At 42.2% G+C, this 13,316-nt stretch overlaps 1 gene segment (V, D, J or C); it reads right to left on the bottom strand.

Moving 5' to 3' along the window:
* Positions 1 to 11,235: 11,235 nt before the first annotated feature.
* Positions 11,236 to 11,835, bottom strand: LOC138804228 (immunoglobulin kappa variable 1D-13-like). The segment is given in 2 exon segments: positions 11,236 to 11,638; positions 11,763 to 11,835. Coding segments are annotated over 2 exon segments (396 nt in total).
* Positions 11,836 to 13,316: the final 1,481 nt, after the last annotated feature.

Here is a 13,316-nt window from a genome sequence, read left to right as displayed (position 1 = left end):
TTCAAGAATGGTCTTGACCATGAGCCAGGAAGTTCTTATATCAGCAGCCTTTCTGGTGTTGCCCATAGGCCTGGGGGCACCATGGTGGTACCAAAAGGAGCACAGGCTATTGTCTGAGCTTGTGGATGAAACATCCTGCCTCCCAGACCACTCTGTCCTCCACCCCCACGACCACTAGCAACACTACCAGCACCACATCCTCCTCGTACTCCTCCAGCTCCTGGCTGACCAGCACTGTCCGCAGCACTTGCCAGGTGGTTGGCGATGTGCACACTCAGAGTGTGAGCCAGTTTGGGTACGACCTTGCCTCCTCGGGACATGGCTGCCATTATAGTCTGGCCAAGAAGCTTTCACAAGGGCCAGGAGACTTTTCTGGAGGTGGGTGTAGATGCTTCTGGACTCATTGGTCTCAGCTCTTCTTGGACTGGGCAAGCTAGACCCTGGTACTCACTGCTTGCAGACCCTGTGCGCCATGGGAGTGGGGTGAGTATTTCCTTGATGCTGGTGTGGAGAAGGGGTAAAAGTCCTGGAAACCAGTGCAAGGAGAATGCAGGGCAGCCTGGGACTGGCTGGATCACTGTGTTGTGGGAGGCCCTGAAATACCTGGGTATGCAAGGGAGCGAGGGAGTCGTGCTTTGGTCCGCAGTACAGAGGCATCTTCAGGGACATTATGACAAAGGCAAGGCTGCCCCTTCCCCTCCCCCTTTCCTTCTCCTTCTCCCACTTCCCAGGGCACAGAGGCTCCGAGCCCAGGGGGAGGGAATGGGGAAATCCACTGCAGGTCAGGCAGCCCACCCGAGTTGGCCTGTGACCCAGGGAAATTAGGGGTTTCAGTGCTGAGCAGCACCATTGGCACCCTGGCTACTTGTGTGGAATTAGTGACAATGGCTGTATAGTTGGCTGGGAATGAGGCCAGTTGTCCTGTGCTCACCCTCAAGACTGAGCTATGCACCGAATCTGAGGGTCTGCTGGGGCCATGGGAGCCATTCCCTTTCAGACCTCCTGGAGCTGAGGCAGGAGCACGAATCCTGCCCCTGGTCCTCTGTCTCCTCGGCAGCAGCTGGGTCTGGTTGAGGGCATCCTCAAAAGACTGTGGAGGTGAGAGGAATTCATGCTGTTGCTGGGATTCACTCTGGTGATTGCCCCCACACAGCTTCTCTGGGTTGCCAGAGATCTGACCTTAGAGGGCCTAATCCTCCTTTCTCCTCCACAGAAGATCAGCACCCCTCTTTTTGTGTGGCTCTGCCCTGTCCCTGGGGTTCCCAAGAGACCCTCTTGTGGGCACCTTGGTGAGTCCCGGACCTATGGTTTGGGAGGGCACCCGATGCCAGGCATGCCCCCGGCACCAGTGGGCCCATGGTCCTGAGGGTCTCTGGAGCTGTCCATGGACCAGTGATGAGGACTGATGCTGCCTCCAGAGGACTCTGGGGCCACTTGGGGATGCTTCTCCCACCTGTTACTGGGTCAAGGACTGGCAGTCTGCTTGCCAGGTCCCTGGAGCTCAACAGCTTCCCAGGCCATGGGGTCTCTGGCCCAGAGCAGGGGACAACCTTCCTGGGCACCATGGCTTTTCCCTCAGAGCCCCAAACTACACTTGACTTTTTCAACTTGTCCTCTTGCACCCACCCTGACTCTAACAGCACAAGAGCCTCCTTCCTGGGCTCTTGAGCACCATCCTGTTCAGAGACCTGCTGTGGAATCGCCGAAAGAAGCCCTGGGTTGCAGCCCTGGAGAGCCAAGGTCTCCCAGCGTGTGTCCAGCTCCTTTGTCATACTGCCCACCAGCGGGTGCTTCCTAAAACCCTTCACTATCTCTCTGACACCCGTGGCGCCAAAGATTTCTGCCGTGATGGGCAAGACTGAGAGCAGACTCAAGAATTTGCGGAGCTCCTCCGAATGTGTGCTGGAGACCAGGTGCTCTTGGAGCAGCCGCACGGCTCCCCACACCCACTCGGCGGTCTGTGTCCCCATGCCACCCCTGGCCACATCTACAGAGACGCGGGAACCACACACCTGGACTCCTCCATCCAGGGGTTCACTCACCCTGCTCTGAGAGAACAGATCCTCATTTGATGCCTTCAACAGGTCCTCCTGCTCCCTCTCACCATCCTCCACCTCCCTCTGCCCTTCCTCCTGCCCAAGATCATAATTCCTGGGCTCTAGACCTCCATCCTGGTCAGGGACCTGGCTCAGAGTCTCTGATTTGTGGCTCAGCACGGCCAAGGTCTTCCAGTATTTGTCCAGTTCTTTGGCCAAACTGGCCATCTGTGGGGGCTTCCTAAAACTCTTCACTATGCTTCTGACACCCATGGTGGCAAGGATTTCTGCGGTGATGGGAACGATTGAGAGCAGACTCAAGGATTTGCAGAGCTCCTTGTCATCTGTGCTGGAGGCCAGGCGCTCCTGAATCTGCCTCACAGCTCCACACATACACTTGGCCACCTCCATCATTTGCCAACCATGTCCAGTTTACATAGGTGCCTGGGCACTCACCTGGGTTCCTGGATACCATGGGTCACTCACCGTGCTCTGAGCAATCGTATCTGGTTGGTCACTGCAAGGCATGTGGCACTGCCCCGGAGAGTCTACAGTGACTCTGCTTGCCAGCTGCCTGCTTTATATAGTCCTTTGGCTGCCCCACCTCTTCCCATAGTTCCTATAGCTATATATGATGCTTTAATGCCATTACAAGAAATAAGAGTAAAAATTACATTGGCTTTGAATGTTGAATTCAGTGCCATAATCTCTGTAAAGGACAAAAAAATGATAATGAAGGTGTCAAATTGGAGTAAATATTTTTATTTTTTTCATTCATAAAGATATTCTTTTTAGTATAGTTTGTAAGGTTTGTGACATTTTTTTCACTTAGGTCAACTAAGAAAAAACTGATTATCATTCTCTGAATGAGTAAGTCTATGCATCAAACTATATATGCACGTGCATGTGCATGTATATATGTGCACAGTCATGTGTGTATATGCACATGTGTGTATTTAACATGTGGATTGACTAGATATGTTCTTAATAGGGGCTAATAGAGAAGTAAAGGGAATCTCTCAACCTTGATATTCATCCTCTAAACATATGGTTTTCTTTTGTTTCTGTCTGTTTGTTTGTTTGTGCCAGTCGTCAGGCTTGAACTCAGGGGGTGGGCAGTGTCCTTAATCTCTGTTTGCTCAATGCTAGTGCCTTGCCACCTTCAGTCACAGTTCTTCATCCAGATTTTTGGTGGTTAAGTGGAGATAAGTGTCTTAATATCTTTCCTTTCTTGCCTGGTTTTGAACCTCAGACCTCAGACTCCTGAGAAGCTAAAATGGCAGCTGTGAGCCACCAGCTCCAAGGTTAAACATGGCTTCTTAAACCTAATAAAGATCACCTGCCAACTGCTGAAATGCAGATTCACATTCAGTAGATCTCAAGTGGTTTATAATTTTGTACTTGCAACATGTTTTCAGTGTTGTTGATATTGTTGAATTCTGGAAAACTCTGAATAAGAAAGAAAATATTATTTCCATATTTAGTTGAATTTTGTGTTTATTTTGTTAAGGGAGAATTTAGTTTGTAGAGACTCATATATATAATATAAAAACTGTATTTCCATTGATGTGTGACTTTATGATACTTTGTTGCTTTTATTGCAACCTTCTGATGACACTTAGGTGCAATATGGAAATGTTCTTGGGCAATGCTCTTTCATCAAATCCTGAGAGTTGGGCCAAAAGACTGGGTAGTCAGCTCTGAACTTCATTACACAGACTCTACAGGAAGTACATTTCCCAGAACCCCTTCCATCTCTAGATCCCTAGCCATATGGTGAATGAGGGCCTTATTTAGGATTCAAAGCTGTAGAAATATGGTGTCCTATCCATCTCTGAGAGAGCAGAGGACAGAGTTGAGGGCTGCCGGCAACTGAGCGCTTTATACATAAATATGAACAAACATACAATTTGCTGTTAGTGTGTACATTGTTGCAAACTTCTTATCATCAGTACTTTCACATGTTATATCTAAGTCCTTTTTTAATTCTTCTGATATTTATTAATGTTGGTGGATCTCTTGCAAATTAACTGCTCCTGATAGAAGGTTCCTTGGAAGATCTCACTCTAATTCATTGATTCACATGTTCATATTGTCCCTGTATTCTCTTTATAGTTTTTGTAAATAGTTTAGTTATGTAGTAAATTTTGATAAAAATTAATCTCTCTGTGTGCATATTTGACATGAAATCAGTGTTTCAACAAATCATGTATCTTGGGTCATAGAGAAGTTCACCATTACAATGCAGGCCGGGCTCAACTGGAGAGTTCCGTTGTGGGTCATGGACATGTCTCCATTGTGTGGATTTGTTTGATCTGGAACAGACACCAAAGAGGCATTGAACACTTAAGATCATGAACACTTAAGATCACATCTATGTCTTGAAGTCAAGCTATAGAAACAAATTTATGTCCATGTATCTCCAGAACAGAAATACACATTTGAAATCAGTATTTCCTAATAGTTCATCAAGTTAATGAGAATCAATCATACCATTAGACTTTCAAGGCTACTGGATCTTGCAAATAGTAAATAATTATGAACTTAAACCTCAACATCCAAGAAGAAAAAATAGTTTTTATTACTTACACAAAAATATTGGTGTGTTGCCAACAACTTTTCATAAGAGATCTCATTTGCCTAGGTAAGTTCTTCTAAATCATGAATTTCAAAACATTGCAGGACAAGTGTTTCTTTGAGAAAATGCAAAGTATCATTCGGTAGACCAAAGTAGATCAGCTATTCTGCATTTGTAATAAGTGCTAATGGAAGATGAGCATATGTCTCATTTCAGGAAAAAAAAGAAGAAATGTATATTCATATACATTAAGGTAAATGAGAAGTCCAAGCAGATGGTGTGCAAAGTTAACACAGCTCTTTAAAAGCCAATAGACCATGAGTAACTCATTACCCAATCAGTGTTTTCTTCAGTAAAATTTCCTACCAGAACTCCATCTGAGTCTTGATTTGATGACCTCCATCTTTTAAAAAATTAATGTTCTCTGCACCACATGCTCACATTATTCTTCTACAATGCTCTTTGTTCCTATTTTGATGATGATTTATAAGCTTCCCTAAAAGTTATGCCCACCTCCTTCACTGTTCTGAAATATCACTTTTAACATTATCTCATGGTCCCTTGCTGGGAGGATCTGGTGTCTCTTACATACACTGCAAGAAAAAGCTGGTACTAAAGAAAACCAGGAGAAGGCAGCTGGCTGCTATAGTTGTGAAGGCCATCTGGTAAATTCAAGTGACCATAATAATGGATGAGGAAGAGAGACCCCAAGAGTATCTATTTGAGTGTGGTTAAAATCAGCCAGGCTCTGGGGATAACACATTACATTCTCCAGATCCACACTCCAGGGCTGCCTTCAACATGTGTGGACATGTGGCATGGGACTTGTGAATTTGAAATCTGCATAGACTTCAGGTATTGAAATACATGGAAGACTTGGAATACTAGTCTCATATCAGAGCTGCAGGTAGGATTACACTGCCCTGAGGTGTGAGGAATGTAGCTACCGGGCTGAGAGATGAGGCTGAAAACCAAGGAAAGAGATGAAGACCAAGCAGGACATAAGAAAACATTTCTGGGGTTAATGGTCTGGGTCATGGACCTGAGTGATGACTGGGTCTAAGGAAAAAGTCTATTCCTCTCAAATAGAGAGGAGCACTTCACAAATGAATGTAGAATTTATATACCTATTGTTTATATGAAGTAAATTATCTAGTAAACTAAAACATTAATTAATATAATTCTAATTGTCTAAATCAGCATTTTAAATTTGAACACTGAAAAAGAATGCTAAGAACAATGAACTTATATTTCTAGCCTGACATCATGAAGCTCAGGACACCATCTGTGCCTTTAAGGACAATCAGTGGCCTGATCACTGCAGAGGACTCTCGGGAACTGCTGGGGACAGCACTGACACTGCAGCCCCCTCTCACCTCCCACAGCTGGACAGGGTGTGTGCACATGTTCCCTTCAGGGCTGCATATCTGCAGGGTCCACCCTCCTTCCCTCACCTTTCTGACCTGCCCTTAATGACTTCACTACCAGAAACCCTGTGTGTCATCCTTGTCAGGTTTGATTACAGTTTACAAAGTGGATGTGGGGAGACACACTCCCCTCTGTAACCATGGTCTTACATGCCATGTGTGCCATGAAAGCCTGAGATGAACTCCCTGGCTTCAAGCTCCTATTGACAAGGTTAGGTTTCAGGTTTTTATTTGTGAGATTTGTTTTCCATCTAGTGGCTGTTTTATGACATAGCAGCTGACAAGTTTTCATTTGGAGTTTTACTGTTCTTTGTTAATAGTTGTGCAGATTCCCAGTCGTTTTATATGCATTATCATGGCATTTTACTTATTTTATTGTTGGATAAATTGTAATAGTCATATATTAACAACACGTGGTTAGGATGTGATAAGAATCCCTTCCTGAATGCAGCTTATTTTGAAAAAATCACCACCTGTTTTCTATTGCTATACTCTTCCTCTCCCACTCCGATCATTTTTCGTACTGTGTAAAGAAACTTCATTAATCAAATGCACATGTGAGTATATATATATATATATATATATATATATATATATATATATTTATATACCAATGCATCTTCTACACTTAGTGTGCTTTTGTCCCTTTCTTTCACCATCAACTGTCTCCCTTCAGATATTTTCCTTTTTGGCATGCATGTCCAATTATTATTATAATTGTTATTATCGATGCCATCATCACCATCACCACCATCATCACTACCATCATTTAAGTCTGGGTTTCACAAGTAAGTAGGACCAAACACTATTTTGCTTTTGCATCCTGACCTATGTCTCTCAATATGATGATCCAGTTCCTTTCATTTCCTTCCGATTTACAAGAGTTCATTGTTCATCTCCCTCTGTCCTTACCAGTGAGCCAGAGCTTTAGCAGCCCAGGAGCTTACTAAAAGAATTCTATTTTAAGAGTCCTGATAGGACAAGACAAGGGCAAGCTGAGCCTTCATCTCAGACTCAAAAGGGAAAGTCCTCCTTAGGGAGCACTATGCAAATTAGCAGGTGGGTGCAGCAGTGTAAAGGGAGCACAAGGCGGGCAAAGGCCTCTTGTGTGACAAACTGCAAATTATATGCAACTGGATACCATATTTCAGAGGCTCAGAAGGACAGATTTGTGTTTTTTATGAGACACCAGAAGCATTATCTGGTTGGTGCTCCTGAGGCTGATGGAAGACAGACAGACAAGATTGAGAGGGTTGTCAATGACCCCCTCTACCAAATCCCCCAGTGACTTTCAGAGCCTGGCTGTGGATGAGATGCACTGTCAGCAGGCAGAGGCACCAGAAGTAGTAGCTGGGTCAGTCCAGACTCTCAAATTTGCTCCCTCCACCCCCATGGAAGTTTATATTTGGTCTTGCATCACCGTGGGTGTTGAACTATTTATTACTCAGTAGTAAGTTGCAATATCTTCAGAATGCAGGCTGCTGATAGTGAAAGTAGACTCTCTTCCCCATACATTGCCACTAAATCTGGATGTCACCACAGAGTGTAAATTGGATGACTAATAAATCAAGAGTTTAGGAGCATCGCCTTGTTTCTGGTGATGCCACTGTGAATCATCACTAATCGCTGGTTGGATCTGCAAGTGATGGAGACTATCTCCTACAGATGCATACAGAGAGAATGGACACTGGGAAGTGGGGATGTCACATCTGGCCCCTAATATTGAAAACATAAACCAAATATCCACAGAATCAATTATGTTCTGGGAGTTTCCATGAGGAGTGAGGCATCTCTGTTAACCCTGGGCTCAATAAATTCTTAGTCTTGGCCTTCTTTATCTTTGGGTCAAAGCAGCAGGATCCTCTGAGCTGAACAGGGGCCCTTACTAATCCTATGTGCTGACTGGGATTGATTGATGCACAGGGTGTGAGCAGACCATGAAGAAGGGTTCAGGCAGTTGGTTGTGTGGGAGCACATGCAAATCCTCAGGAGCTGCGCACAGCTGCAGGACCTGGGCACAATCCCTGAGCTTTCTTGCTTGAGGCCCATGATTTAGGCATTCTAATACTCGGTTCAAGAGGAGTGGAGAGAGTGGACATCATTGTCTTATTCCTGAATTTAGAGAAAATGGACTTGGTATGACCTAAATGACCATTTAGTATAATGCTGGAAGTAGGTTTGTCATATACAGCCTTTATTGTATTGAGGGATGTTCCGTAGATTCCTAGTTTTTCCAGAGCTTTCATCATAAAGGGGTGTTGGATCTTGCCAAATTCTTTCTCTGCATTTATTGAGATAATTGTGTGGCTCTTATCCTTGCTCTTGTTGAATTTTATTAATTGATTTGCATATATTGAACAAGCTTTGCATCCCTAAAATGAATCCTGTTTCATCAAGGTATATGATTTTTTGATGAGTTGTTGAAGTCAATTGGTGAAGATTTTGTTGAGAAGTTTTGTGACCATATTCATCAAAGAAATGAATCTATTGTTCTCTTTCCTTAATGAGTCACTGCCTGGTTTTGGATGAGGGTTATGCTGGCTTCATAAAAAGTGTGTGATAGTGAATTTTTGCTTTCAATTTAATTGAAGAGAATGTTGAGATTCCACATCACCCCAGTTAGAATAGCTATAATCAAGAAATCTAGTAACAACAAATGCTGGAGGGGACGAAAACAGAAGGGAACCCTACAGTTGGTAGGAGTGTAAACTTGTTCAACCACTTTGGAAAGCAGTATGGAGGTTCCTCAAAAGACTCCACATAGAGCTCCCCTCTGAACCAGCAATCCCACTTTTGAGCATTTACCTAAACAATCACAAACAAAGTCATACCAAAGCTACCATAACAACCATGTTTATCACAGCATTATTTACCTTAGTTAGGATATGGAACCAATCCCTATGCCCCTCAATAGATGAATGGATCAAGAAAGTGTGGTACATGTATAAAATAAAATTCTATGCCTCCATCAGAAAGAATGACATTGCCCCATTTGTGAAGAAATTGAAAGACTCGAAAAAATTATATTAAGTGAAGTAATCCAGGCACAAACAAACATAGGTCCCATGGCATGTGGAGGGCTTAAGTGGTAAAGGAAAATCTATCACTATTCATGCATGACATGGTGCAGATGGGGAGAACCATTGGTTCCCCCTGCGATAGTTGTTTTTTTTTTAATTGTGAAAATATCATACAGAGGAGTTACAATTACATGGTCAAGGTAATGAGTACATTTCTTATCAAGCATTGTTGCCTCCTGCTTTGTTTCCCTTAACATCTCTTCCCATCTCCTCCACCACCCCCATCGCCACCCCTCACCACACCCTGTGCCAAAGTTGTAAAGTTTGTTTTTGACATAATGTCTTGTACATCTCACTTTTGCAGTGGGTCCACCTGTATCCCTATTTAAACAATTTGTTTTGCCCCTTCCCCTCCACATAATATACCAACATCAAATACAGTGAACACAGGGGTTATACCATGGGGGAGGGACATATAAAGCAATGAAGAAACTTCTCATAAATATGTTAGAAACAATAGCAAGAAAGAAAAAACATTTGAGTCCTTACCTTGGGGTTCATTTTGCCTAACATCCACTTATCTGACCATTTCTGCTTTTCTCAGACATATACTAGTTATTGCAAATAAAGGAAACCATGGGAATATATTAATATATATATTAATATACATTTTTCCAAGTCTTTCCATTTCCTAAAAAATGAGGCAATGTCATTCTTTGTGATGGAAGCATAGAATTCCATTGTGTATATATGCCACATTTTCTTGATCCATTCATCTACTGAGAGGCATCTGGTTTGGTTCCACATTTTAGGTATGGTAAATAGTGCTGCAATAAACATAGTCGTGCTGGTAGCTTTAGGATGGTGTAGTTTGTGATCACTTGGATATAAATGCAATGCACACTTTCCTACATACAAACTCACATTTCAAAAAAACAGCAGGGAAAAAGGCATGTCCACAGAATAAACTGGAAATGTTATTGTTACAAGCACTTGGTGGTTCTACTACAGATATCTCAAAAGTAATCTATTGACTAAATTATAGCAGTGAACCCAAACTGTATTTCATTTAAAGATTTTTTAAGACAGTAATGAGTTTAAGATTACTATTAACATACTAATTATCTTACCATGGCTATTGACCTATTATATTGGACTAATATTTGCTTTGGTATGGTTTTCCTTAATAACTGTCTATCTTCTAAATCTGGATCTGTAAAGGTTTAACTACAGGGTTTTGGCACAAATTTGATTTTATAGGCTAATTAGAACAGAACCAAACAGAAAAATAGGTAATTATGTGGTACAAAAGAGTAGATTAAGAGGTTTGGGAAAACAGACATCACTCCCATCTCCCTTAAAGTAAATTTCAACCCTAGGCTAGCTCAATTGCAAGGACTGTAAGTTTGTATTACCAGTATGGATAACAGCAGGAGGTGACTAAAAATCTAAAAATAGAGTTATGAAATGATTTGACCACCTCACTCCTGGGTGTATAGCCTAAGGGAAAAAAAACCAACACACAAAGTGACATTTATTTATAAAATTATTTCTGCATGTCTGTATATATTGCGATACTGTGTACACTAGTAAAAATTTGGATTCAGTGAAGTATGCTACAACAGATGAGAGAGAAAAAAAATAAAGCAGGCTATGTATATATATCTATGCATATTTCATATACATATGAAGTACATATATGTGTATATATATAGAACATGCATAAATAATCAAGAAATCCTATAGTCTGCAGCGTGATGGATAGAAGTAGAGAACACCTTATTAAGCAAAACAGTAAAAACAAAGAGCATTGTCTATACTGCTTCTCACTCAAGCAAAATTTTACAAAATAAAATGCAATAGTCATTCTATGGGGCTGATAAGGGCACATTATCAGAGCGCAGGAGGTTGAACACAGAAGAAAGATGGAAGACTATGATCAATGCACATAATACACATATACTGAGAAATCCAGAATCCCATTAATGATTACAGATACGTACATTAATAAAAATAGGCTATCATAAAATAAAGGAATAAAATCTGAAGCAATGAATCCATTCTTTGTTTTAAAGGCAATTCCTGCTTAGAATACCAGGATATTTATTTTATTATTGCATAAATATCAACTGATGTCACAATTCAGACTCTTCAAGTATTAACTGTCCTTTTCTGACAACATTCTGAGCAAGTGGAGGCAACAGGAGGAGCAGCTGGGGCAGCCCAGACTCACACTTCAGCTTCCCTGGGAGGTTTTTGTTATGGCTTGTATCACTGTGGGAGGGTAACTATAAGTCTGTTGACAGTAATAAGTGGCAACATCTTCGGGTTCCAGGCCACTGATCCTGAGAGTGAACTCTGTTCCAGATTTACTCCCACTGAACCTTGATGGAACTCCGGACTCCAAACTATTTGCACCATAGATCAAGAGTTTAGGAGCTTTTGCTGGTTGCTGCTGGTACCAGGCTAAAGCATATGCAATTTCCTTACTGGACCTGCAAGTGATGGTGGCAGTGTCTCCTAGAGACACAGACAGTGAAGATGGAGACTGGGTCATCTGGATATCACACTTGGCACCTGGAAGCAGAAACATGAAAACAAATATCCACACTAATTATCAAGTTATAAGAAGGCATCCCTGAAGAGTAAGCATCCTGGATCACACTGAGCTGTGTTAATCCCTAGCATTGTCCTTCTTTACCTGGGAGCCAGAGCAGCAGGATCCCCAGGAGCTGAGCAGGGGTCCTCATGTCCATGCTGTGTGCTGGCTTGGACTGACTACTGCCTAATGTGAGCAGCCTATGAAGAAGTCCTGAGCATACTGGGCTGAGCTGTTGGTGCATGCAAATCAGCAGCAGAGTTATACACAGCTGTCCAGCTGCCTCATCTCAGCAACTCTGCACATTCTGAGTCTCAAGGGAACTAGGTCGGGCAACAGAATAGGTTTTAAACACAGAAGAGAATCACCAAGTTGCTTTCCTGTGATGTGAGCACAACAATGGCAGCTTGGAGGACCAAAGCTTCTTTTCTTCTTATTTCTTTAACTGAGTCAAGACTTGTTCACTGGAGTGTTAGTTCCAGAAATTTACAAACAAAAAAATTTACAAATTTTGCACAACACAAATCTGGCATTTCTTTATTATTATACAGAACAGAAAGTTTTACAGTAGCTCTGATTCACTGATAATCTGTATGTGTCAACTTATCAGCACTGTTGTCCTGTAATGAATCCAATCCATGAAAGTGGAATAAGTGGAGCTGTTGTGTTGATAAGAAAATGCCTGGACTTCTGTACTGTGCTGTTCAGCCTTATTATCTCCTCCACCTCTGACTTCTTATCCCAGGTGATCCATACAAGCACATCCTTTCAGAGCCTTTCTCCCTTCATGTCTGCACAGCCTGTATAATTTTTACTGACCTAGAAATGTGTATAATTTCATATGTCCATGCTGTAGGTCCTCATATTATTCCTTCTGGCTTTTAAACATCTTCAACACATCTACTATGTTCAGAAGCAGAGATAGATTCTCCTTAAAAGGGAGGATACACTCAGGTTATCTTGAATCCTATTTTGTGGCCTAAACCTACATATGACTCCTCTGTTCTGTGGACTCTTCTAGTTCCTAAGAGAACACTGTGCTGCACACCTGGGTTAAGGATATTGGGCCCAAGCAGAGTGAGTATGTTAGAATCTCTGAACAGAGTCTTGAAATCAATATTCAGTTTGTTTTTAGGCACAAATTTAATTGTCTGGGAGCTCAGTTTTGAATTTAGGCTCCTTCAACTGTTCTGCTCTGAATGTCTGCTGATCCAGATGTAGCTCCTATCTGTCATGCTGAGGGTCACTCAACTTGCCACAAACATGAGTTTTATTTGATCTTCCTCAGTGGCCAGATGGGCAGTGACTTCTAGAGGTCACAAACAACATCTAGAGGTTCAGATACAAAGTGAAATTCAGGTAACAATATATCCAACACAAAAACACATTTTTAGAGGGTTTGCAGTCCAAGCATTGTAATTCAGGACCTTGAGCTTGCTAAGCAAGCACTCTAAAGTGAGCCATACTACTATCACCCTTTTTACTTTTAGTTTTGCTTGTCAGATACAGGTAGAACCATATTCATCCTATTGGTAGCCAGGAATATAGGTTATATATCTTTGTTGTATGTTTTTATTGTAAAAATACTGTACAGAGTGGTAACAGTTGCATGAGCAAGGCAATGAGTACATTTCCTATTAAACGTTGTTGCTCCTC

Source organism: Dipodomys merriami, unplaced genomic scaffold, assembly GCF_024711535.1.
Source record: "Dipodomys merriami isolate MVZ:Mamm:240054 unplaced genomic scaffold, mDipMer1.0.p SCAF_36, whole genome shotgun sequence".
In the NCBI taxonomy this organism is placed as follows: domain Eukaryota; kingdom Metazoa; phylum Chordata; class Mammalia; order Rodentia; family Heteromyidae; genus Dipodomys; species Dipodomys merriami.
Note: the sequence above shows the minus strand (reverse complement) of the source record. Positions and strands in the feature narration are given on the sequence as shown.